Here is a 27063-nt window from a genome sequence, read left to right on the forward strand (position 1 = left end):
TCACTTCAGCCTTCAGCAGCAGCACTAGCTCTGCCCAGCAGACATAGCCAACAGGGCTCTAGAGGTTAGAGGCACCCTTGAGTATCCCTGGATAGAATTTAAGGGGTCCATGAACTAGAGTGAGAAAAAATTATCTTTATTCTCACCAGTCTCTAACTGAAAGGCTACCATTTCTTTCCATCGTGAAAAAATAAATTCCCGTAGGATTAGCACCACCTGAAATTTTGTCTCCAATAGAAATCATATTTTCGTATCAATACTTCAGATCTGAAATATCTGTAAAAGTATAATTGCAAATATATACCATCTATCTATATGATTCACTTTTAAATCCAAGTATTCTGTTTACTTAAAAACACTCAAAGAAGAGGCTTTTGGATATTTGGAAGGTCATGGCCTTCACCCAAGTTTGCCTAAGGGGTCCAGAACACACAAAAAGCTTAGGAGCCCCTCTCCTAAAAGGAAGCTTGCTAGCTGAATGGGGCAAGTCTTGTCATAAGGCTATACCTGCACCACTAACATTCTTAATTTTAGCCAAATATAGGGATGACAGAGCAATTGGTAAAGAAAATCAGAAAGATTGGATTCTGGTCCCTAACTTACTGGACATCCTTTGACACGACATTCACCTTGTTGCTATTCATAAGAGGACAGCTATTCATGCTCACAGTGTGCCAGGCAGTCCACAAATCCCTCTATAAGCATTACTTCATATGTGTCCATACAGCCACCTACTTCAGGTGGTACTGTCACCACAGTACCACCATTTTATGGATAAGAAAATTAATCCTTGGAATTGTTAAGTAATCCATTCCAGCTCACCCAGTGGAAGACAGCATCAATGGGAAATGTCTCTAAGGCCATTAAATTTCATATTCTCGCAAACTGGGATATCCTACTTACCCAAAAGACTTCTGTGAAGCTCAAAAGAATGATAGATACGTAAGCTTCCCTGGTGGCTCAGATGGTAAGGAATCTGCCTGAATTCGGGAGACCTGGGTTCAATACTTGGGTTGGGAAGATCCCCTGGAGGAGGGCTTGGCAGTCCACTCCAATATTCTTGCCTGGAGAATCCCCATGGACAGAGGAGCCTGGTGGGCTACAGTCCATGGGGTTGCAAAGAGTCGGACTCAACTGAGCGACTAAGCATAGCACATGATTTAAACAGTAGTTTCCACTTTCCAAAACAAGTTACCAATATTTAAAAATCATTATCATGACTGAGATTTTCAAGTATAGCAAAATTTTGAGTTTTGGAAATAACTAGCAAAAGGATCGGAGAAGGCAATGGCACCCCACTCCAGTACTCTTGCCTGGAAAATCCCATGGATGGAGGAGCCTGGTGGGCTACATTCCATGGGGTCGCACAGAGTCGGACATGACTGAGCGACTTCACTTTCATGCACTGGAGAAGGAAACGGCAACCCACTCCAGTGTTCTTGCCTGGAGAATCCCAGGGACGGAGGAGCCTGGTGGGCTGCTGTCTATGGGGTCGCACAGAGTCGGACACGACTGAAGCGACTTAGCAGCAGCAGCAGCAAAAGGATAAAGCTCTATCAAAGGGACTTTTGAAATATATTTCATGTTGTAAGCAGCAATATAATTATTATAAAGAATGGCTGATGGACTGTAAAAGGATCTATGTTAATGCTAGATAAGGATCAAATCAAATTAATACTTGCTCATTGTTATTCTTCTACGGAGCTTGAAAAGTTATTCTCTTAAGTGAATGAAACAAGTGCCCTTCAATCTAGCAGCAGGCTTTTATTTACTAACTTTTTCCTCCTATGAGACTGCACTGAAAGGAAAATTCAGTCTGCCTCTGGAAAAGTGATAACAAGTCCTAAATCAGAGCAGCCTAAAACAAACAGCTTGATGAGCTGCCCGGCATAACAGCTTCTTCACTCCTTTCACAGTCGCTTTATAGAATTTGCTGTAAAGTGGAGGCACCTTTTCAGGACATTCTCATCCTGACCTCCTGGGGTCCACTTACCTGACTAACAATGAAGAAGATGACAGTCATGGCAGCACAGGCCAAGGTGATAAGCATGAGGAACTTGAACCTGAAAATTAGCCCCTATTAGGAAAGAGAGAGAGAGCAGTTTAACACTCTACCACCGATCCGTTTCTCAAAATATAAACCTATCAAAAGCTAATTTTAAAGAAATCTGTAAAACCAATCCCTAAGAGCGACAGTAGAATAATTTCACATCGTAACATTTCTCCTGCAGAGGTGAATGTGGCCGAAAAATTTATTGGGCCAAATATTTCCTAGCTTCTTATCTCTCATGAAACAGTGATACCAGAGCCTGGGAAATTACATTCACAGCACGTCAGGAGGCTGCTAATTTCCCTGCTAAGCTGGTTATGCTTCTCTGCAAGGGTTCAAAGTTACCAAATCCAAGTTTTCTGCGGTTGTAATAAAATTCTGCTCCAGTGAACAAAAAGAAATGTGCATATTAATCAACATGAAGTGGATTTGGTTGCATTTTCTCATGTGTCATTCCAGTTCGAGTCACGGGCAAAGCTTCTGAAAATACCCCCGCTTTCCTGCGAGGAGTACTGAGGGAACCTGTGTTTCAGGGAGACAGGCCTCTTATTCAGGGGCTCTTATTTCTGCTGTCTATGAAAACCCTGTAGTTCTGCAGTTTCTGTTTCTCTTTTCACAAAGGAATGAGGCCCATGCCTCCAAGGAAGTGGCATGAGCCCAAGGGATCCTTGAAAAATTAAGAATGTGTTGCCTGCATCAGAGCTGTCTGTCTAGTGCGTCTCTTGAATAGGGGCACGATCTGTAAAAAGAGATCACTGAACTAACTCTGTGTGAGCACCTGCTGGACATTTTAGGGAAAAGTTGGCTAACTGAAATCAGATCACCTGGGTTGAATCCTACTCTAAAGGCTGATTCTCAGCAAGAGAATTTTAAACAAAGCCTCACTCCAAGCCAAATCCCAATTCTACTAGTCAGGTCTCCTATCTAGTTCGCACCCACATTCCATTCCAAAGCTGAAGAACCTGCTGAACAAGTTTACTCTTTATTGAGGATAGAAAGACATTTATACCACAGAAAACTCTAAGACCTAGATAAGCCAGAAAGCCAGATGCCTCTCAGAGCAGGATTTAGCCTTTTATTTTGCCCAGACAGCCTATAACACATGCGAATCTCTGTGTATTTGAAACAGAGGCTTCCATATCCCCCACATCTCCAGGCATAGTGGGGTGTGTGTGGGTAGGTGGGTGTGTGTGTGTTCTTATCAAGCAGGGGTCAGCGAGCACCAGTTCCTCAATGAGTCCAGAGATGTGCTGTTCCTGGTGAATCTGAGGTTCTTGCTTCGTCAGAAAAGAATTCAGACTAGTGATGGATAAGAAGTGAAGTTATTTAGAGAGAAATACTCTACAGACCGAGTGTGGGCTATCTCAGAAAGTGAGAAAAACTTGGGAGAAACACAATCCACAGAGTGTGCTCCAGTTCATAAGGCTTGAGAGTCCCCAAATAGGGCGTGGTTAGCTTTTATGGGTTGAGTAATTTCATAAGATGATGAGTGGGAGGATTATTCCAATTATTTTGGGGAAAGGGTGGAGATTTCCAGGAATTGGGCCACCGCCCACTTTTTGGTCTTTCATGGTTAGCCTCAGAACTGTCCTGGTTCTAGTGGATGTATTACTTAACGTGCCAATGTACTACAATGAGCACATAATGAGGCTCCTACTGCTCTTGGACACTGTTACTTCTAAGTCCTTGTCATATCAAGAACTAGGGCCATATCATTCTTTTAAAGGTTGTGCCCTGCCCCCTTCCCTTCTGCTCCATTCCCCTCTCAGTTTTACACTCATACTCTCATGGGAAGCAGAGGGGCAACTGCCTGCTGTAACTGCTTCAAGGCTGAGAAGCGGTGTCGACCCTGCCTGTCAGGGAGTAAAATTCTCTGAGTGCCTGATCTAGGGGCTGCAGGGGCAGGATAGAGTCTTGTTTTAAATTGGTATGGGCTGGAATCCTCATGTAGCCATCATCTTGATGTGGAACGGTTGTAACAGCTTCCATAGACTTTATATGAATCTCCTTGATGATGAAGCACTTTTTGTAACAGCAACAGAGTACAAAAATATCTATAAATGATAAAAGACTTAAAAACACAAGGTTAAACATCTGATTACAGTTTAATTAACAATGAAACTTGGTTACAGCAACCAGAATTACAAATGATTCCATTTAAATTAACATACCAAATAATCCTAGTCAAATATTTCTCTTTGAGATACCTCAGGGACCCTCTAAAGTATCCCAAAGTTAGCTGGAAATCAAAAGAACTTTAATTAAAATTCAATATTTGGGAAGCTTGTCAAAAAGTTTTAAAACACTTGATCAAATAAGATCTAAGTCACTGTGAGACAATATTTGTACCCTAACCAAAATGACAATAAAAGATTTTAAAGGCAAAGAAATTTTAAATCTGTTATCATAGGCAATTCAACATTTTAAGAAAACTTGTCCTTTTGAAAAAGAGAAAGCCCAAATTCAGGTTCTGCACCAACTTACTTTTAAAATTAATTTACTCAATTACATGTATTCCAAACTTAGTCAATTCTGGCCATGGAATTTCCCTTTTCTCAGGGTCCAGTTTCCACAAATCCTCCATGACTGTCTGTATCCATCACTTTATATTTTTCCATCCAGAAACAACTGGAAGACAGACTTACTTTCTTTTCCCTTAATAAAATGCAATTCCACTGCTTCTACCTTTTTTACTGAAAAGACACAACCCACTTTAAAAGCTTTTTTTTTTTACATCAAGTTAATTTTCTTATTGACAAATTTGTAAAAGACAGAATGAGGTCTTTTTTGACCTCTAATAAATCTAGGTACAATAAAGGTATTATATTTAATGTTGATGACACTAAAGACATGTCTATATCAATCAAATCAATAAATTTAGGCACCTCCAATCCCAGATATCTGTTTAGTACTGAAAATCTTACAGATGACACGAACCTGAACTTCGTTCTGGCCAGTCTTCTGAGTGTTCGTATTACTATAAGCACTTAATTTCCTTTTGGCAATACCATACATCTACAACACAGATATATACAAACATGCAAACACAGATACCTCATAGTTCCCATTTCAAAATTTCAGCCCTGAGTCGGTTACAAAAATGTAAAATCCATCAGTTACAAGGGGTTGGATTCAAACTGGGCTTCTGGCAGTTGGAACAAATCAAGGTCACTTATCTAGATAGCCAGGAAGATCCCCTGGAGAAGGAAATGGCAACCCACTCTAGTACTCTTGCCTGGAGAATCCCATGGACGGAGGAGCTTGGTAGGCTACAGTCCACGGGGTCACAAAGAGTCAGACACGACTGAGTGACTTCACTTTCAAACCCTTTCTTACTGGTGTTTACAGATACTTAGGATTTCCATTTATCCTTGACTAGTCAGTTCTAAATTACCTCATCCCCTTTTTAAAAATTTGCATTTAAAAAGATGGCAGAGATAAGGGCTCCTGAAGACCAGGTAGTATTTGACGTATTACAGGGAGATTGGCATGGCACCAAAAGCCTGTATTTAATGAATTTTTAGATTAGGGGTTGGGGCCTCATCGAACCTCTGATTTTATGGGGTATTGGTGCCTAGAAGGGAAGTGATTCATTTCCTTTGAGGTGATTTTTATAGGAGTAACAAATTTTGCCTTCCCTGGGATTTCCTATGGATCTATGTTTTTCAGATTCTGAGGGAATATTTTGGATTGGATCATCCATGTCTCATATAATACACAGTCCAGTCAAAAACACTCCTTCACTTTGGTCTTCAGAGAAAGTAAGAGTTGCCCCCAAAGCTAAGAGAAAAATCACTTCCCAATAATGGGTTAGGGGTATTCAGGCAAGACAAGAAACTTGAAAGTTTTGAGAGTTAGGTACAAGTTAAAAGGGTGGTAAAATGTTTTAGTTTTAGCTTTCTTTCTGCAAAAGAGCAGGTTTCAGGGGCAAGGGACCCAGTGTGAGAAGCCTGGACAGAGTTAGTGTTTCCCATGTCCACTAGAAATTGGACAAGCTTACCTGCTACATCAATGGCCACCTGTAGTACCTCCCATGTGGTGATGACTGGCTCCTCGGAACCCTTGGGAGGTCCTAGGTCCTGTCAATCAACCACTGCCATGACCAGCAGAGGGAGTTTCCTCACTTCCTTCAGAGCTGGGGGCAATCCCCTCCTCCAGTGACCCATCTTCTTACAAACTGGGCATGGCAGCTAGGGTGGAGGCTGGGACATGTTTCCACGGCATTCCTTGATCTAGTGTTTAGGGTTCCCACAGCTAAAACATGCTCCCTTTCCTGGTGGGAGTCTTCTGAGAGTACTTCTGGGGTAACCGGAGGTGGGTTAGATCTTGTCATGACAGCTGCCAAAAGCCTGGCTTGGTGTCCTTCCTGAAGTCCTGCTTTTCTTCTTTTCCTCCTCAGCATGCTCCTTATTGCTAAAAACACTGAAGGCTGGGTCTATAAGAAGATTGAGAGGGGTCTGGGGCCCCATGGCAAGTTTCTGAAGCTTCTAACAGATGTCAGGGGCTGACTAATGAAGTACGTTGCAAATAATCAAGTCTGAAATAGGGCTGTGTTTTCATCTTGGACTTGGGTGATCTCTTTAACCTTACCATAGTTAATAGGTTTAATTATGCATCATTTCATCCCTTTAATGAGGCAAAGGATCCCTACCAGCAACACCAGGCTGGCCTGGCTGATAGTCCCAATTGGGACCCATTAGAGGCACGGCTCTCAGGCCAACAGGGCATCGATGTGGCTGGGCAATGTGTAATTCATGAGAATATTTTTGAGCCTGTGCCCCAATATGGGCCTTTTCCTCACTGATGCAGCAATGGAAAAGGATAAAATTTACATCCTTCCAGGTAATGTCAAAGGAAAGAGTCAGTGCCTGGAATTCTTCGGTGAACCAGCTAGAGTCCTCTGAGAATCTACCTAAGCAGATGAGGCACTGGTTAAGGTCAGATAAGGAATAAGGTGTGTGGAAGCTGGGCAATTCCCTGAGGCATACCTACTATTTTCTGAAGGGCAAGGAGGCTCTGGCTGCATTTGTGTGTGGAAATGCAAAGACGCTTTGCACTGAGTGTGGTGGAAGGGCAAAGACGCTTAAAAGGCAGGGCAGAGGCTGAAGACGGCGGAAGAGTGTTGGGACTTGGGTCTTCTCTCTGCGGCTTGTGTTCTTCCAGGGGTGCCACTAGAGAGGGCTTTTGTGTAGTCCGAATGGGTCCCAGTCAGCAAGTTTCCCTAACATGGAAATTGAATAGCTCTGGGTTTTCTCTTAGGGCCATAAAAGCCTGTATAATGAATTTCTATTCATTTTTCCTGCCTTTTGCAAAAAGATGTCTAACTGTAGGGTGGTACTGTAGCTGAGGCTCCCATTTTCTGGCCAGGCCTCATCAGTTTATACTGGGGCCAGGCTTCATTACAAAAACAAATGAGCTCTTGTGTTTTAAAGAATCTAGAGGGCTTCCCTGGTGGCTCAGTGGTAGAGAATCCGCTTGCCAATCCAGGAGATGCAGGTTCGATCCCTGGTCTGAGAAGATCCCACATGCCACTGAGCAACTAAGCCCGTCTCTAGAGTCCAGGAACCACAGCTGCTGAGCCCACGTGCTACAACCAGTGAAGCCTGAATGCCCTAGAGCCCGTGTTCCACGACAAGAGAAACCACTGCAATGAGAAGCCCTAGTACCACAGCTGGAGAATAGCTTCTGCTCACTGCAACTAGAGAAAAGCCCCCATGGCGACAAAGGCCCAGCACAGTCAAAAGTAAACAAATAAAATTACTTCTTAGAAAAAGAATCTAGAGAAGACAGGTCCCAGCGACTCAAAGTGCACCGCAGGGGTGAGTTCTTGGGGATGCAGGAGGTGTTCCCCATCATTCCTTCAGGGAGAGAATGCTCCTGTACCAGAGAGGAACACTATCACTACAAGATCCCATGGGGGCTCTCTGAGAGCGGACTGGTTCCAAGTGCTCCTGACCACCTATCCTGTCCATTTTATCCACAACCAGTTAGCTACTCGCTGCTGTGGCAGCAGTGGGGCCCGTGTCCTATCCTGACATCCATGGTACCCAGCATGAGTGACCTTCCTGAAGGCTTCCCTATAGATTCTATAGATTAATCCCTGTGTTCCAGGTTATGCTGCTTTTGGAAGGACATCCTCTTGGTTCTGCATGCGTGCTCACTCCCTAAGTTGTGTCTCTTTGTGACCCCGTGGACTGTAGCCCGCCAGGCTCCTCTGTCCATGGGATTTCCCAGGCAAGAATACTGGAGTGAGTTGCCATTTCCTCCTCCAGGGGATCTTCCCAACCTAGGGGTCGAACCTGCGTCTCCTGTATCAGCAGACAGGTTTTTTACTACTGCACCACCAGGGAAGCCCCCTCATTATTCTAAGACCTATTTAAGTCCCAGCTTTTTTCTCTAAAAGGGTGGTTAAGTTTTGGAAAACAGGCACTGGCCGTTAAGGGAGATGGTGTGTGAAAAAGAAAAAAATAAACCTCTTTCCCCTTCTTTTTGGAGGGCAGCATCCCTGGGGCTTCAGTGCCATCCTCCTCCTGTGCCTTCCCACACGTGCTCTGGTCAGCAGACAGTGGGGCTGGGTGCAGGCACAGATACGGCAGCAGAGGTGGGGACATCATGACTGCAGGTAGGGGGAGAGAGGACCCCAGGACACTGGAAGGACATTCCCAATCACAGGACCCCAGGGGTGTCAAGCACAGCAAATTCAGGTCATTGTTGCATCGTGCCACCCCAGAGGCATAGCTGTGTGTGCAACAACCCAGTTCGAGTCTCCTGCCTTGCCCTACAAGGGCACGGTGGGGTCAGGTGGACCCTAGAGGAGGCCAGCCAACACCAGGAGGGTTACCACCAAGTGGAGCAGGACCAACCCCTGCCATTCCAACACCCAGAGGTGAAGGGCACCAATGACCTACTATTTGAGGGAGCTCCCAACGGAACTGCAGCCCATGGTACAAACTCTTAGGCTGTATTTCATACTTTTACACAATTGCACTTGTTAACAGTTACTTATATGGTGGATAAGGTAAACCCAAAGGGCAAACATTGTATGGCTCGATTCCCATCCTGTGAGGATGGCTGGAGACTTTCCCTGACGTGCCCTGTGCATATATAACAGTAAGAAGTGGAAGACCAAGTGGCAAGGTTTGAAAATGCCTGGCAGATCTCTCTTTCCCCATTTCCAGCAGAGTAAGGCAGCACCTCTCAAAGGGCAAGGGAGGTGAGAGGCTAAGTCTAAAAGGCGACAGAGTAAGAAAGCAAAAGAGAGAGAGTAAGGGAGAGAGTGGGCAAGTAAGGGCAGGAAGTAAGGCACTGCCTCTTGAGCGGCATGGAAGCCAGAGGCTGAGGTTTACCCAATCCACCTGGCTTGCTTCACCAGTATGTTGCTGATGAATTTGAGGTTCTTGCTTTGCCTCAAAAGATTTCAGAGACAAGTGATAGACAAGAAATGGATTTATTTAGAGAAAAACACACTCCACAGACACAGTGTGGGCCATCTCAGAAGGAAGAGGTACTGAAATACGGTGTGGTTAGTTTTTATGGACTAGGTAAGTTCATAAGCTAGAGAGTGGGAGGATTATTCCAATTATTTGGGGAAAGAGGTAAGGATTTCCAGGAATTGGGCCACCACCCACTTTTTGGTCTTTTATGGGTTAGCCTCAGAACTGTCATGGTGCTGGTGGGTATGTCATTTAGCTTATACTAATGGCTTAAAGCTCAACATTCAGAAAACGAAGATCATGGCATCAGGTCCCATCACTTCATGGGAAATAGATGGGGAAACAGTGGAAACAGTGTCAGACTTTATTTTGGGGGGCTCCAAAATCACTGCAGATGGTGACAGCAGCCATGAAATTAAAAGACGCTTACTCCTTGGAAGAAAAGTTATGACCAACCTAGATAGCATATTCAAAAGCAGAGACATTACTTTGCCGACTATGGTCCATCTAGTCAAGGCTATAGTTTTTCCAGTAGTCATGTATGGATGTGAGAGTTGGACTATGAAGAAGGCTGAGTGCCGAAGAATTGATGCTTTTGAACTGTGGTGTTGGAGAAGACTCTTGAGAGTCCCTTGGACTCCAAGGAGATCAACCAATCCATTCTGAAGGAGATCAACCCTGGGATTTCTTTGGAAGGAATGATGCTAAAGCTGAAACCTCCAGTACTTTGGCCACCTCATGGGAAGAGTTGACTCATTGGAAAAGACTCTGATGCTGGGAGGGATTGGGGGCAGGAGAAAAAGGGGACGACCCAGGATGAGATGGCTGGATGGCATCCCTGACTCGATGGACGTGAGTCTGAGTGAATTCCGGGAGTTGGTGATGGACAGGGAGGCCTGGCGGGCTGCGATTCATGGGGTTGCAAAGAGTTGGACACGACTGAGCGACTGAACTGAACTGAACTGAATGTATTACAATTAGTGTATAATGAGGCTCAAGGTCTACTGGAAGCCAAATCTTCTGCCATCTTGGACGCAGTTGATTCTAACAGTTTTAGTCATGTGCTATGGCCAAACCATTCTTTTACCGTCCTGCCCTCTTCCCCGTTTCCTGCTCACCTCGTAGTGCAGCCGCCGGACCTTGCTCATGGCCGGCAGGCTAGACTGCTTCCCGCTGATGTTCCGGAAAACCTGAAAGACCATGAAGCACAGGAACAGGAAGTAGAGGCAGAGGCAGATCCCAGCCACGATGATGAAGGCCATCTGAGGGTGTCCAGTCAAGGAAACGGCCAGCTCGCCACGGACTCAAGCACTCCACTCAAGGGTACCGCTCTATGTCTCCAAATACGCGGGCAATTTTCAGGAGGATAAAGTATTAAAACCTGGCTTTCTAATATCAACATCAGGGAGGTTTCCTAACATAGAAGTGCCAGTGAGTGAAGAATGTTCCAAATAGCTTTCTGAGCTGGACAACAAGAGGGACAGAACCTTGTTTTTAGATGTACAGACTCTAGGGTCCACCCTAGACCTACTAAATCAGAATCTGCCTTTTAACAAGGTCCTAGGGAGAGTCATATGCACAGTAAGTTTGAAAAGCACTAAAATATTGGATATTGGTTGTAAAATATTGATCAAGTAGAAAGCTGCATTAAAATCACCACAAAAGTAAAAACACAGGTGCCCAGGTCCCGCTGCACATCTACAGAATCAGGTTTTCCAAGGGCTAGGAAACCAAGTATAACCATGTTTGCAAACCATTGGCCTAGTATCCAGATTTTTATAAGGAGGTTGAGGTGCCCTGGAATTTGCAGGGCATGGAGTGGGGGTTGGAGGCAGTAGCAGCAACTGTGACTATAAGAGATGCTGGGCATGAGGCTGAAGGTACTGAAGTGAAACCTTCAAGATGAAGTTCTGTTGCGATCTTCTCTCAACACAAGAAGAATCTTGTCAGATGGAATGTGGAGCACAGGACACATGGCCAAGGTGGGAGTTGAGGGTGGGGGCAATATACTCTGAGGTGGACCTTCAAAACTTAATCTGACAATTAGCAAGGCTTGGGGTGGAGTGATCTGATTTGGCAGGCAAATGACCAGACTCCAACTTTTTTCTGCTATAACTTTAGGCCAAGTAGCATATTTTAAGAAAAAAATTAAACAAGGGTGAACTCAGCATTTATATTTCACTAAAATGAAAGTGTTAGTCACTCAGTTGTGTCCAACTCTTTGCGACCTCATGGATTGTAGCCCACCAAGCTTCTCTGTCCATGGAATTCTCCTGGCAAGAATACTGGAGTGGGTAGCCATTCCCTTCTCCAGGGAATCTTCCCGACTCAGGGATGGAATCTGGGTCTCCTGCAATGCAGGAAGATTCTTTACCATCTAAGCCACCAAGGATGCCCCATATTTCACTAAATAATATATTTAATGCAGTTTCTCTTTCTTTCCTATGGGGTTGCAAAGAGTTGGACACAATTGAGCAATTAACTACTACTACACTCCTTTCCTAAAATCAATGGTGCCTTTGAATGAAGGGAAAAGAGTTACTTGCTGCAAGACTTGACTAATTATTTGCCTCCTTGGACCTCCAGCATTTCTGAAAAATGAGGGGTTGAAGCAGACCAAGGATCATAAACAGTCCTCAGGTGGTACAGCTAACTTTTTTTGGTGGGGGGATGGCAGAAATGGGGAGCTCAATTCTCTCATCTTTAAAGCAATGATAATTTTGATCTAGTTTACTCGCAAAGTTCTTGCGATGCTAAGAAGCCAATATAAAGACCATGGCTGGACAAAGCTAATTTATCAGCATATGACAAGATATTATCAAGAAAGAATACAACTCAAGCCTTTCTCTCTTCTCCCTAGGACAGTCTTTTTTTCCTGAAGCACTTAACATATTATTGAGGAAGATAAAATGTTTAAATCCAGCATCCTAAAAGGGATAAGCTAAGACTGTCGCTTCTGCTTCATGAAGATGACTCGGAGAGTTTATGCCAACCAACCAGAAGCCTGGGTGACTCTTCTGGAACTAATCACCTTAGCCTTATCTCCACTTGGTCTTGGAAATGAATAGCAGCGGCATTGGATGCCAGCACACCAAGGTCACTGTGAGAAGTCTGGCACACAGACGATGTCAGTAACGGGGGCCCTGAGACGAACCTCCGTGGCTGCAGGGAAAAACCAGTCATGCTTCAGTCTGTGGTAAACAAGTACATAATAGAGCATTTAGACAGGCAGCGGCAAGACTAGCCACTCCGATGCCTCGGCTGTGTGGACTTGCTGCAACCTCCTTGTTTTGCCTGCTCTCACCCCGGCTTGAAAGCAAGCATTAATTCTCCTCATTATTTGCCTTAATTGTGCTGTTATCATTGGTCTGAAGATCAAAGCCCCGGCTGAGTACACATGGAAAGCATCAGTGAGACTTAGAAAATTATCTTGGGGACCAGGCAGCTACAGGAAGAAACAAAACCCTGAGCCCATCAAGGAAGGATACAGCCAGTTCTGTTCCGACATCTGTAGTCCAGATACTGTAGAAGGGATTCGTGAGTTGTACCCCTCTACAAAGAGAAATGAGACGGAAAGGCAAGACACAATTAATACAGAGGCAAAGGGGAGCTTTCCCTTCTATACACTCTCAGCTTTTCAGCCAGAGGGGTGGTGTCTGTATTCAGACTAAGTTGCAGAGGATGTAGAGAGAAACAAAGTCTGAAGAATACAATTAGCTCAAATATTTTGCATCTCTAGAGAGCTCTGTCTCTTAATCCCAGTGCTAACCTGAGGATGTGGTCATGTCCATGCTTTCATCCTACAGGCTCCCAATGACCTCCTCTGCCTTTTCAGATACTTTTTCTAAAGAGTTGAGAGCGAACCCAGTGACATTCATTTCCGTCCAGGGTTCCACAGGCCCCCTGCTTACCTCTCACACATGTCAAATATGAAAAGGCAGAAAGAGCCAACAGCAATTGGTCCAACTTGCTTCCAATACCCTGCTATATGATTCCGCTCATGCTGGTCCTGAGGAAAACCAAGTTGAGAAATGAGAAAAAGATAGGGGAAAGCAAAGCAATTCTACAAGTGAGTCAGTCATCCAACAATCCTTGCTGCCTATCTCCTGTGTATCAAATCATGATATAGATTAAAGCAACAACACAGTCCTAACAAATGGAAAAAATTTCTCTAAATTGCACATAGTTTTTGATTTTTTTTACAAAAATTACATCACAGAGTCTTATAAATTCTTTCTCAACATCTTCCAGAAATTATCTAAATAACTGATCCATTTGTTGTTTTGCTTTCATAAATACTTGGACCTAATCTCCAGATCACTGACCCTCACCTCTTAATACCGGTCTTCAGCTAAGGACAAAAGATGTTGGGAGTGGTGGTTTGGGACTTCAAAGGGGAAGAAGGCAATTCACATGGAGATAGAAAAGCAAACGTTTGGTAAACAAATGTTTGCTGGGCCATGCTGAGACAATAAGACAGGGAGTAAACTGATCTTCAAGGCCCTGCCTTGAGTTTTCCTCCACCACCCAGTCCATATTCTTTGCAGGTATCTCTGGTGATACCCTGGTGGCTCAGAGGTTAAAGCGTCTGCCTCCAATGCGGGAGGCCCGGGTTTGAGCCCTGGGTCAGGAAGATCCCCTGGAGAAGGAAATGGCAATCCACTCTAGTATTCTTGCCTGGAGAATCCCATGGACGGAGAAGCCTAGTAGGTTACAGTCCATGGGGTCGCAAAGAGTCGGACACGACTGAGTGACTTCACCTTCACCTTCACCACCTGGTAATAGCTCTATTGAGGGAAACAGGTCATCTACCGAAATTCTTTTCGGCAGTTAAGGGGAAGGTCAAAGTTTCTTCCTGTCTTTTTTTTTTTTTGCTCTATTGGGTTTTCATTTCTGCTGGGGCTTTGCTCAGTTGCGGCAAGCAGAGGCCACTCTCTAGTTGTGACGTGTGGGCATCTTGCGGCAGCTTCTCTTTTGCAGAGCATGGGCTCTAAGGCACGAGGGCTTCAGCAGTTGCGGCATGTGGGCTCAGTAGTTGTAGCTCCCGGGCTCTAGAGCACAGGCTCAATAGTTGCGGCACACAAGCTCAGTTGTTCCAAGGCATGTGGGATCCTCCCACATCAGAGACTGAACCCATGTCTCCTGCACTGGCAAGCGGATTCTTTACTATTGAGTTACCAGGGAAGCCCTCTTCCAGTCTTTTGAACCTTGATTGTTTTCAGCTAGAAATAATTCATGCGCCAAAGAGATATTTTGCTTGTGGTAGCAAATTTCGCTCCCTTACATACCTTAGGTAGTAGAAGTTCTGTGATCCACAAAAGAACCCTTTCAGATTTAAATTGCAATATGACTTATCACCGGTCTTTTTTAAGGTGGGGTAGTTCCCAGAGGACAAAATAAAGACTCAAAAGCATTAAAATATGTTCAAGTGTAAGAGGTTTCTTTCAGTTAGGAAAACAGACAGTCCCCTCCATTCCCATCCATGCTGACGAGGGCTTGTGGTCAGCGCAGCTGCTGGAGAACCCCCAGTGCCACCCAGCTGTAAGAAAAAGCCTCTTTCTCCTCTCACTGCTCTCCTGGAAGGGCTGCAAGGCTTCAGAAGCCATAAAATGGAATTTAAAAATAGTCCGTGCTACTACGAGGCTCATGTGCCTAACCCAAGGACCAGGATCCAACTGGCATATCATCCTAGCCACAGCGTGACGGCTGCACCATTCTTATTTTTATCCACGGTATCATCAATCCCTCTTGAAATATGATTTGGTGTCTGTGCAAACTGACACCAGAGAGGTCAGCATTTCTGGGTAACAGGGGTTACTAGGCCACCTGAACACATTGCCAACTGGAAAGTGCCAGGCCCACATTCTCTGGTGGTTACCTTGGTCCTGGGGATAAGCAGAGCTGAAGTCAAAGGACAAGAAATGTTGATAATCATTAATGTGTGCACATCTACTTTATGCTAAATATTTACTCACATTATCTCATCTAAACCTCACAAAAACCCTTCACATTAGCCTTTAAAACTATTTTATAGATGAGGAACCTGAGACTGAGAGCAATTAAGTCACGTGCCAGCTAGTTTATAAATGGTAATGCAGGAAGCTGAACCATGAGTCTGTCTCCGGGGCTCTTGAGCCTACTCCTATAACCACTAGTTTATTCTGTCTCACCACTGCCCCTTGCCCAGGGTGCACTTACCATCATGTGCTCACCACAGAAGATGATCCAGAAGGAGAGAAGCATTGCATAGAAGATGCCCTGTCGGATATCACCAAACAACAGCATCCAGGTCCAGTCAAACCCAATGGAGAACCACTCCACTGGGATGTTGATAAAAGTCATGGAAATCCCAAGGGCAAAGATGACCCTGATGGTGAGAAAACATGAGGAAAACTATTTTATTTATCTGGAAGCCAAAACATTTTTTATTTAAAAATCAAAACTCAGTTTTGGGAAATGAGATGCTCCATGTTGGCACTGAAGCCATATGATCAGTTTCTTTGCTCTCATTATAACAAGTATCTACATGGAGAAGCTAAATGTCTTCTCCTGCACCACTGCAGAATGAACGACTGTTGCATTAATCCTCCTACACAGTAACTGAACCTAACCTGAATGCTCTGAACTTCATCTTGGTGCCACCTCAGATCAAGTGCTTCCTAAATGTTTTCACCCTCCCTTGCCTTCTTACACAGACCTCATTGAATATACCAATAATTATCCTCTCTCACCTATTCAGGGTATCATTAACCTGATCATTAAGAACACTCATTATTATGATACTCTCAGCAACTATGAATCATACAAGCATTTTAATTTCAATAACACATGACTCCAAACGATATGAAATAGAAATTATTTTAGCTGCTTGTTTGATTTTTATTTTGCCTTTCTCCCATTAATTGCTACTTCCCTATCAAAATTTCATTTATTTATCCATACTTTCATTCATACCCATGCGTTATTAAACATAAATCATGTATCAGGCATTTTGTTAGGGCCATGGATAGGACCACTTCTATGGTCCAGTTCTAAATGAATAGGACCAGTTCTTTCCTTTATGGATATTCAGTAGCTGAACCAGATAAAGTGTGACAAGCAATATGACAGATGAGTACAATAGATTGCTACCAGGACTTCTTTGACAGAGACAGAAATTAAGCTGAGTTGTAAGTCAAGGTTAGGGAGGTGGAAGGGAATTCCAAACAGAGGGAAGAGCCTGGATGGAGACTAGAAGAGCCTGAAGCATTTGGGGATCTGACTATGGAACATATCAGGAAATGATAGGCCATGAGACCAGAGAAATATATATAAAAAGGCTGAGCTGGTAAAGAAACTTGAATACCTTATTAGAGAATTTGAAATTTATCCTAAAAGGACTGAGGATCCAATAAGAAGGTTAAAAACTGAAGCAGCATCATTTCATTCATTCAGTCAACAAATTCATATTTACTGAGCTCCTACTGTGTGCCAGTCACGATTCTAGATGCTGGGGATATAGAGGTAAACAAAGTAGGCAATGGTCCTGCTCTAGCGATGCTTGAATTCAGATGGGGTGAGCAGAGGGGCAGAGAGGGAATGATAATAAATAGAGAATAAGTATTATGAAGAAGCATAAAAAAGGCCAAGTGGGAGAATGGAGTGTGATGGGAGGCAATTTAAATAAGGTAGATGCAGGAAAGCCTATAAGACAGAAATTATACTAGGGCTGAAGGAAATGAGTCATTGAGCCACAAAGATATCTGGGAAGAAGCATTTCAGATGAGAGGAAAGCAAGTGCAAAGGCCCTAAAGAGAGTGCATGCTGGTCATGTCTGAGCACCATCAAGGTGGATGGCCTGTGGTGAAGAGAACAGGAAATAAAATTAGAGGTGGTGAAGGGCCGGATCACTGAGGGTTTACAGGCCAGAATAAAGGAAATGAAAAGCCAACAGAAAGCTTTGAACAGAGCAGTTAAATGATCCAATTTCTACTTAAAAGAAAAAGCCTGGCTGCTGTGTGAACAGACTGCGGGAAATAAAATGATGGAAATAAGAGGAGCAGTTAAGAGGCTATTTCAATAATCCAGGTGAGAAATGAGAAATCAGGGGTAGATCAGGGTGGTAGATATGGAAATGGTGAGAATTTCCTGGCATGTTAGAAGAGGGGTGTGAATAAAAGTGGAGTAAAGGATGCCTCCTCCATGTCTGATTAGCTGCTCCTAAACAGCTGAAAGGACAGAGTTGCTATTTTCTAAGATGAAGATGCCCCAAAGAGGAGCAAGTTTGAAGTGGGAGGAAGACAAGTGTTTTTCTTTGTATGTGGTACATTTCTACATAAATGAAGGTGTTAAGTAAATGGATGAAATACTAGGGTCCAGAGTTGGGAGTAGCTGAAGTTGACCGTGTACATGAAGAGCATCAGAGTACAGAAGGTTTTTAAGGCCACAAGACTAGATGAGATCACCAGGGAAACAAACATAGCTAGTAAAGAGAAGAGGTCCAAATGTTGGAGGAAGGGGGACCCGTTCCAGGGCCTGAAACTGGGCTCTTGTCTAATGGTCGGAAATGAATTGTCTGAGGAGACACATGTGCTGGCAAAGCAAGAGATGTGTCTCCTTAGACAATTCATTTCTGCGCATTAGACAAGAGTCCAGTTTTGGGGCCTGGTAGGGGTCCCCCTTCCTGCAACACAAAGACCGAGCCTCAGCTCCAAAGCTTAAGAGGTTGGAAAGATCACTGGAAACAGTCATGGAGACTGAGTGACAGTCAGCAAAAGGGAGAATAACCGTGAGAATGTGGAGGAGGCTCTATGGAAAAAAAAGGGAGTGATCAGCTTTGCCAAATGCTGACACTTTAGTTCAGTTCAGTTGCTCAGTCGTGTCCAACTCTTTGTGACCCCATGGACTGCAGCACGCAAGGACTCCCTGTCCATCACCAACTCCTGGAGCTTGCTCAAACTCATGTCCATCGAGTCAGTGATGCCATCCAACCATATCCTCCTCTATCATCCCCTCTCCTCTCGCCTTCAATCCTTCCCAGCATCAGGGTCTTTTCCAAGGCATCAGTTCTTCCCATCCGGTGGCCAAAGTATTGGAGCTTCTGCTTGAGCATCAGTCCTTCCAATGAATATTCAGGACTGATTTCCTTTAGGATGGACTGGTTGTTCAAGAGTCTTCTCCAACACCACAGTTCAAAAGCATCAATTCTTCAGTGCTCAGCCGTCTTTACAGTCCAACTCTCACATTCATACATGACTACTGGAGAAACCATAGCTTTGACTAGACAGACATTTGTTGGCAAAATAATGTCTCTGCTTTTTAATATGCTGTCTAGGTTGGTCATAGCTTATCTTCCAAGAAGTAAGTGTCTTTTAATTTCATGGCTGCAGTTACCATCTGCAGTGATTTTGGAGCCCCCAAAATAAAGTTAGTCACTGGTTCCATTGTTTCCCCATCTACTTTCCATGAAGTGATGGGATTGGATGCCATGATCTTAGTTTTCTGAATGTTGAGTTTTAAGCCAACTTTTTCACTCTCCTCTTTCACTTTCATCAAGAGGCTCTTTAGTTCTTCTTTGCCTTCTGCCACAAGGACAGTGTCATCTGTGTATCTGAGGTTATTGATATTTCTCCCAGCAATCTTGATTCTAGCTTGTGCTTCATCCAGTCTGGCATTTCACATGATGTACTCTGCATAGAAGTTAAATAAGCAGGGTGACAATATACAGCCTTGACATACGCCTTTCCCGATTTTGAATTAGTCTGTTGTTCCATGTCCAGTTCTAGCTGTTGCTTCCTGAACTGCATACAGTTTTCTCAGGAGGCAGGTAAGGTGGTCTGGTATTCCTATCTCTTTAAGAATTTTCTACAGTTTGCTGATATACACAGTCAAAGGTTTTAGCATAGTCAATAAAGCAGAAGTAGATGTTTTTCTGGAACTCTCTTGCTTTTTCGATGATCCGATGGATGTTGGCAATTTGATCTCTGGTTCCTCTGCCTTTCCTAAAACCAGCTTAAACATCTGGAAGTTCACGGTTCATGTACTATTGAAGCCTGGCTTGGCGAATTTTGAGAATTACTTTGCTAACGTGTGAGATGAGCAATTGTGCGGTAGTTTGAACATTCCTTGCATTGCCTTTCTTTGGGACTGGATGAAAACTGACCTTTTCCAGTCCTGTAGCCACTGCTGAGTTTTCCAAATTTGCTGGCATATTGAGTGCAGCACTTTCACAGCATCATCTTTCAGGATTTGAAATAGCTCAACTGGAATGCCATCACCTCCACTAGCTTTGTTTGTAGTGATGCTTTCTAAGGCCCACTTGACTTCGCATTCCAGGATGTCTGGCTCTAGTGAGTGATCACTCCATCATGATTATCTGGGTCATAGAGAGTTTTTTGTACAGTTCTTCTGTGTATTCTTGCCACCTCTTCTTAATATCTTCTGCTTCTGTTAGGTCCATACCATTTCTGTCCTTTATCGAGCCCATCTTTGCATGAAATGTTCCCTTGGTATCTCTAATTTTCTTGAAGAGATCTCTGGTCTTTCCCATTCTGTTGTTTGCCTCTACTTCTTTGCACTGATCACCGAGGACGGCTTTCCTATCTCTCCTTCCTATTCTTTGGAACTCTTCACTCAGATGGGTATATATTTCCTTTTCTCCTTTGCCTTTTGCTTCTCTTCTTTTCTCAGCTACTTGTAAGGCCTCCTCAGACAACCATTTTGCCTTTTTGCATTTCTTTTTCTTAGGGATGGTCTTGATCCCTGTCTCCTGTACAATGTCATGAACCTCTGTCCATAATTCTTCAGGCACTCTGTCTATCAGATATATTCCCTTGAATCTATTTGTCACTTTCACTGTATAATCATATGGGATTTGATTTAGGTCATATAATGGATGTGACCTAAATGCTGACAATGAGTCAAAAAAAGTGAGGACTGAGGACTGGATTTGGAAGGCGGGGGTCATTGGTGATCCTGTTAAGAACAATTTTAATAAGGGGTGGAAGGGGCTCAAGAAAAAACAGGAGAAGGTATATACACAAGATTTTTGAGGAATTTTGTTGTAAAGATCAGCTGAGAAATGACGCAGTAGCTTTGAGGGGAAGTACACAGAATTCTAACTGTGAATGGGGATGGAAGAGTGTGTTTGTATATTAATGGGAATAATCCAACAGAAGGCAAAAAGTCAATAATGTGGGAGAGAAAGGGGCTATCTCCACAGGAAAACCATCCTTGCTGAGAGGTGCTGAGAGGGGTTGGGATTCGTGAGCACCAATGCAGTTCATCCACTGTTGCAGAGAAATGTATCTGATGCAGAACATGAAAGAGCAAAGATGGAACAGAGAGCTAGAAATATGAGAGCAGAAGAGCCCTTAGGATTTAACAATAATTTGCATGTAAAAGCTGAAGGAGAAAAAGGAGTCAAATCTCCAGTCCAAATAACACACTGACCACTTGAACTAGATTCCCAGCAACAGGTCTACGGCAGGCTGTGCCAGTGTTTCTTAAGAGTGCTGCAAAATCAGCTCTTACTTTTCTAGGAGCACTGGGGGTCGAGACATCATGGTGATCCTCCTCCAATACCACACCATAATGATGAAGATGCTGGGTGTAAGGAAGGTCTTCATGGCAAACCACACCTTGGTGAAGCCTCCATTTTGGTGAATTCCCTAGATAGAGACCAATCATAACTTTGAAGGTCAATATATCTTGGTGTTATTTTCTACCAGCAGATGCATTTTGAAGAGCAGTAAGTGGAGATCTTTATTGCTGAACTTCCAAGATCAAGAGCTTTAACATTCACAGCAGGTAATGTCTTCACACTCGCCTCAACCCCTCCTCAGGCACTGTATAAAACTAAATCAAAAGGCATGAAGATAGCCTCACTCTATCCTAAGGGAATGATTAGGAACATGATCAAAGATTTTTCTCCAAGGTTTGCATTGCAAAATTGGAGCTATCTTAGATGCCCCAAATGATGGCACTGGCATAATGTGTTAAGGTGAATACATACTGTGGAAAGCTAAGCAGTACCGCAAAGTATATTTACATTATATTTATAATATACCATTAAATTTAAAAAAAGCAAAGAATGGAAGGGTCAGTTGAATATGATCTCCTCCCTTTCTTTAAGAGAAGGATTGAGCTCAGTCTCTCAGTTGTGTCTCTTTGTGACCCCATGGACTGTAGCCCACTGGGCTCTTCTGTCCATGGAATTTTCCAGGAAAGAATACTGGAATGGGTTGCCATTTCCTTCTCTAGAAGGGAACAATTTTAAATGTATTCATACACACACACACACACACACACACACACACACTGAGAAAAAAATCAAGAAGGAGATAATAGCAAAACCTCAAAATGGTTATTTCTCAAGATGGTAGGATACTATAGATAACTTTCATGTTCTACTATGTGTTTATTTGTGCTTCTAATTTTCTACAATAAATATGCAGTTGCTTTTTAGATTTAAAAAAACCTAAATTAGGTTTAAAAAATCTACTCCACATTGTACTTTTTTCCCTACTAAAGAGACAAAATGGTAAGAACCTATACCACAACTGTGATCAATCAGATTCACTTACCACCAGCCGAATATCCTTTATCTCTCCAATCCCAACGTTGATTTTCTTCTTCTCATTCACAGGCAGCCGGATATTTAGAAGGTAATACTTATGAGCCACGGACCCAATTTCCATGAAAGGAAGCACATCACATTCATAGTAACGGCCCTCATGTTCTACGGTCTGGAAGAAGAGTAGAGGGTTTGAAGCGAGGTCACCATTTCCAATAAACTGGGTCTGAATTGTCTTGCCTTTGACTCATATCACCAACTATAAAAAGCTAAGGCTTAAATGTATACTTCAGAGGTACACATAATAGGGTACCTGGGTCCCTCCCCAAAATAAAACCCAGCTGCATTTGAGGTGGAACCAGAAATCTCAGGTAACAAGTAGGGATTTCTTCTATTTCAACACCTTTCTCAGCTCTTCAGTCCTTATTACAGCCTCACATCAGACTAGTCTGGTCTATAAGGGCTATAAGAACTTTTAATTTACAGCGTACTATCAGATATTGTATAGCTTTGTGGAACAGTCAACTCCTTAAATGTTCAGGAGGAAGTCCTTGCTAATGTTCATCACATTCTTGCATCATGATCATTTATTTACATAGTTTTGGCCTGCAGGAGATGCTACCATAAGCAGGAAACACCTACTTTTTATTGATTTGACCAAAAAAATAGAAGCAGCAACTAAAAGAGCCTTGGAATTGGGGAAGATTCAAAGGGATGAGGGCAATAATGAGATTAGGTTGATAGAGATGACCACTTGGAATTTTCTACCTTTAAATCTTTCTAACTGCCCAAAAGACAAAATGGCAGAAGGGAGTAGAAACTAAATAAACATTTAACACAGTTTCTAGGAAGTCCTTTTTACTTTTTAAAGCTGGCTTAAAACTCAGTTTTTAAAAACCTAAGATCCTGGCATCAGTCCTATCACTTCATGGCAAATAGAAGGGGAAAAGGTGGAAGCAGTGACAGCTTTCTTCTTCTCGAGCTCTAAAGTCACTATAGATGGTGACTGCAGCCATGAATTAGAAGACGATTGCTTCTGTGCAGGAAAGTCATGACAAACCTAGACAGTGTGTTAAAAAGCAAAGGCATCACTTTGCTGACAAAAATCTGTATAGTCAAGGATACAGACTTTCCAGTAGTCATGTGTGGATGTGGGAGTTGGACCATAAAGAAGGCAGAGCACCGAAAAACTGTGGTGCTGGAGAAGACTCTTGAGAGTCCCTTGCACTGCAAGAAGATCAAACCAGTCACTCTTAAAGGAAATCAGCTCTGAATATTCATTGGAAGGACTGATGCTGAAGCTGAAGCTCCAATACTTTGGCTACCTGATGTGAACAGTCGACTCACTGGAAAAGACCCTGATGCTGGGAAAGACTGAAGGCAGAAGAAGAGGGCGACAAAGGATGAGATGATTGGATGCCATCATCGATTCACTGGACATGAATTTGGGCAAACTTGGGCGAGGGACAGGGAAGCCTGGCGTGCTGCAGTCCATGGGGTCACAAACAGTTGGACACAACTTGGCAACTGAACAACTATGGCTAGGAAGGCCTCCTGGACTTCCTGCCAAGCAATTTAAGAGGTACCAGCCAGCACATGGCAGTGGGAGATTGGTGAGTAGGGGCGCAGCTTGCTTTTGAAAATGAAATTCTGTTCCAGCTCCACAGGACACAACACTTTGTGGCTTAGCTGAGGGGTAGGGGAAGCTCACAAGCATAGGCATGGAGAAGCAGGAGCTTCAGCAACTGAGGACTATTTCCCAGTGAACCAGACAAGTGTCTGCCTTCATGCTGGGTTTGTATTCCAGCTTTAAGGTTTGCCTGGTACCTTCTGATGAAGTGATAGAGGGATGGAATTTGGTATTCCTAAGCTTGAATTCTCAGGGCCTCCCAAAAGTTTTTGTAAATCTTCAGAGGAAAAAGTCCAGAGGAGAAAGGAAGATAACAAGGAGTCTTCTTTCTGCGATCTTGGGGGTGGGGGTGGGGGAGTGGTTTACTAGACAGTCAGAGCTCAAGGGTGCAATAAACAGACCTTCATACAGGGACAGAAGACACAAAGGACAAAAACAGGGGTAGAGTAGGTACAGATCCGGCGTACGTTCTTCCACTCTTCCCTTTCCTACTCATGGTAGACATCACTGACTGATCATGATCGTTTTTCATTTTCTAAGGTCTTAGGGGCTCTTATCAGAATGACCAGTTGATTAGACATGCATTTGAAGTTTTAAAAATTCTTCCGTAGAAAGAATCCTTTTCCAAAACTCAGCTGCAAGTTGGGTAAGTCTTCCTATATAGATCTTTCTCTCCCCTCTGCTCCCTTCTCTTCTACTTATAAATCAAGGCAGGAAGGACTCTGCAAAATTGCTGAAAATACAGTATAGGCTCTAATTCAACCTCAGATGAAGGTGAACTAAGGAAGCTGATTACCTACTCTTGTAACAGCAAAAAGTGGATATTCTGATGTGTTTCCAATAAGCTTATTTACAGAAATTGAGAGTTTGAAGGCAACAAAACTTATTTAGTCTAATGTCACTGTCTTCATTACGTGTCTTACCCAAGGTCCCAAAAGTCATGGCAGAATCGGGTTGAGGACATGAGTCTTGTAAGTCCAGCCTCCAGCTCTGACAGGGAGGAGGACACATGAATGAAGCAGAAAGAAAGGAATGCTGTGGCCTTGGACACGCCTGAAGGTAGGCGTTGTGCTACAGTAAGGAGGGCACTGAACTTCAAGAGATTCAAATTCTAGTCCTGACCTCACCCCTTACTGGGTTGCTGGGGAAGGTCACCCACCTCATTTGGTCTCACTTTCTAAGTAAAGCATGCATGCATACTTAGTCGCTCAGTCATGCCCAACTCTTTGCAATTCCATGGATTGTAGCCTGCCAGGCTCCTCTCTCCATGGGATTCTCCAGGGAAAAATACTGGAGTGAGTAGCTACTCCCTTCTCCAAGGGATCTTCCTGACCCAGGGATCAAATCTGAATTTCCTGTTTTGCAGGCAGATTCTTTACCATCTGAGCCATCAGGGAAGCCCCCTAAGTAAAGCAAGAAGGTTTATTTATGTGATCTCTTGAGTTCCTTCTAATGCCCCTTCATGGGCCATCCACTCCCTTGTCCCTACACAGAGGGTAACACCACCACATGGGACAAATTTACTTAAATCCAACAGATCAGAGACACACACAGGGTCCTGGGATCCTGGCCTGTCCTACCTGTCTCAGACAAATTCACCATATCCTGCTGGGAACTCTATGCACTGAGGTTCTGCCTCTGCCAGTATTTAGGGCATTTAGAAAGAAAGATTTCCTGCTCTCCCTCCTTTTCCTTTCCCCAGCCCCCTCAGCCCTCCCCTAAATCCAGCATGAGACTGGCTAATTAGGACAAATTACAGCAGGTGGCAACTTGACTTTTTTTTTTTTTTTAAACTTCACAATCCACCAGAGACTAAAAAGCTTTAAAGCAATTTCTCATTTAATCTTCAGACTCAAGTCTAAATTTCACTGCAATCAAAAAGCATAGATTTGATGATTCATTTCCTTCACACTTTTCAAGGTTTAGTATCTTTCTTGAAAGAGATCAACACATCCTAAAGATAATCAAGCAACTGTCATTAAGAAGCAGTTGCAGGCTTCTTAATAACCTCCCCTGACTCTGCTTCTCAGTGCCCTCTAAGAGTTTAAGTAAGGTGAGAAATGACTTTTTGCTTTTTCTGATAATGAAATTCCATATGCAAAAGCTTTATATCCTTTAGCTTTAGACATCCAACCAGTCTTACCCTTGAATGATGCAATCAACTTGCAGCAACAGTTAGAAAGGTTTTAATTAATTTCCTCCACAGCATACAAAGATCTAGAAATATTGCATATCTCTCTTCTGCTACCTCCAGTTCCTCTCTACCATTCCTTTTCACCTATAGATTATCCCCAAGGGACTACTCAAAACAATTCTGGATGAATTTGGGGTGGGGGGAACCCTACATTTGACCATTAAGGAAAGGATCTACTGAAGTCACTTTCAAACTTTATCAAACTTAAGAGAAGGAATTGAAATTCTATTAAAACACAGGTTCCTTGGTTCTGTGTGAATTTTGATTCTTGTGTTTGGAGAGTGACCTGAAAATCTGCATTTCCTACAAGCTACCAGGTGATGCTGATGCTGTTAATTCTTAGGCCACACTTTCCGTAGCTCTGGTCTAGGAACTCTAGGGAAAGAGAGGCTTAACAAATACCAGGTGCCCCAGAAGATGCTTCTGTATAGGGTCATGGTTGGCCCATGAGGGTTTTAGTTAATATGTTTTGTCCTGGTGGCCCATCTAGTGAAACATGTCCCAGACTAGATTCAAGTGGTAAGATTCGTTCTGTTATCTAGTCCTTACAGAGATTCCACAGGCAGGTATTCATTATTATTTCATTTGGCAAAAGAGAAACTGAAGCTTGAGCAGATAAAGCAAGCTAGCCTGAGGGATGGTAGTCAGTAAATGAAATGGTCTGGAATTGAAGCCAAGTATTTGTTGTTTGCTGTTTATTCACTTGGCCATGTCCAACTCTTTTGGGACCTCATGGACTGTAGCCTGCCAGGCTCCTTGATTCATGGGATTTCCCAGGCAAGAATACTGGAGTGGGCTGCCATTTCCTTTTTCAGAAGATCTTCCTGACCTAGGGATCGAACCCCATCTCCTGCATTATAGGCATATTCTTTACCACTGAGCCACCGGGGAATGTTGTGCTCCAAATCCAGGCCTTTAACCAATGGTAATGAACCTGCACAGCCCCATTTTAGTCCTCTTCAGCGCTGGATGGGGGCATGGTTCTCAGAGGTTTCAACCTGTCATCCTTACCATTCCACAGGAAAACCCAACTTTGCAGTTATAAGCAAAAGTGAAGAACTAAATCGATCAACAGAGCAGGTACTACAAAGTAGCCAAATTCTTCAGCAGCAACTGACCTGAAGTGTCAAGTGATAAACGACATAATTGGGAATGTGCTTCAGTGCAGTCTGGCCTCTCCTCCATTTCATGCAAAGAAAATAA

General features: G+C 43.4%; 1 protein-coding gene across 1 annotated transcript in view; it reads right to left on the reverse strand.

Moving 5' to 3' along the window:
* WLS (wntless Wnt ligand secretion mediator) overlaps positions 1-27063 on the reverse strand; it is a 116267-nt gene that overhangs the window by 16880 nt on the left and 72324 nt on the right. Inside the window, exons 4-10 of the mRNA XM_005678278.3 lie at positions 22047-22208; positions 20995-21131; positions 15682-15850; positions 13395-13492; positions 12972-13035; positions 10602-10745; positions 1994-2077 (exon numbers count right to left, since the gene is read on the reverse strand). Of these exons, the coding sequence (XP_005678335.1) occupies positions 1994-2077; positions 10602-10745; positions 12972-13035; positions 13395-13492; positions 15682-15850; positions 20995-21131; positions 22047-22208 (858 nt within the window). The remainder of the gene's footprint in view (positions 1-1993; positions 2078-10601; positions 10746-12971; positions 13036-13394; positions 13493-15681; positions 15851-20994; positions 21132-22046; positions 22209-27063) is intronic.

The sequence above is a fragment of the Capra hircus genome, chromosome 3 (assembly GCF_001704415.2).
Source record: "Capra hircus breed San Clemente chromosome 3, ASM170441v1, whole genome shotgun sequence".
NCBI classification, from domain to species: Eukaryota; Metazoa; Chordata; class Mammalia; order Artiodactyla; family Bovidae; genus Capra; species Capra hircus.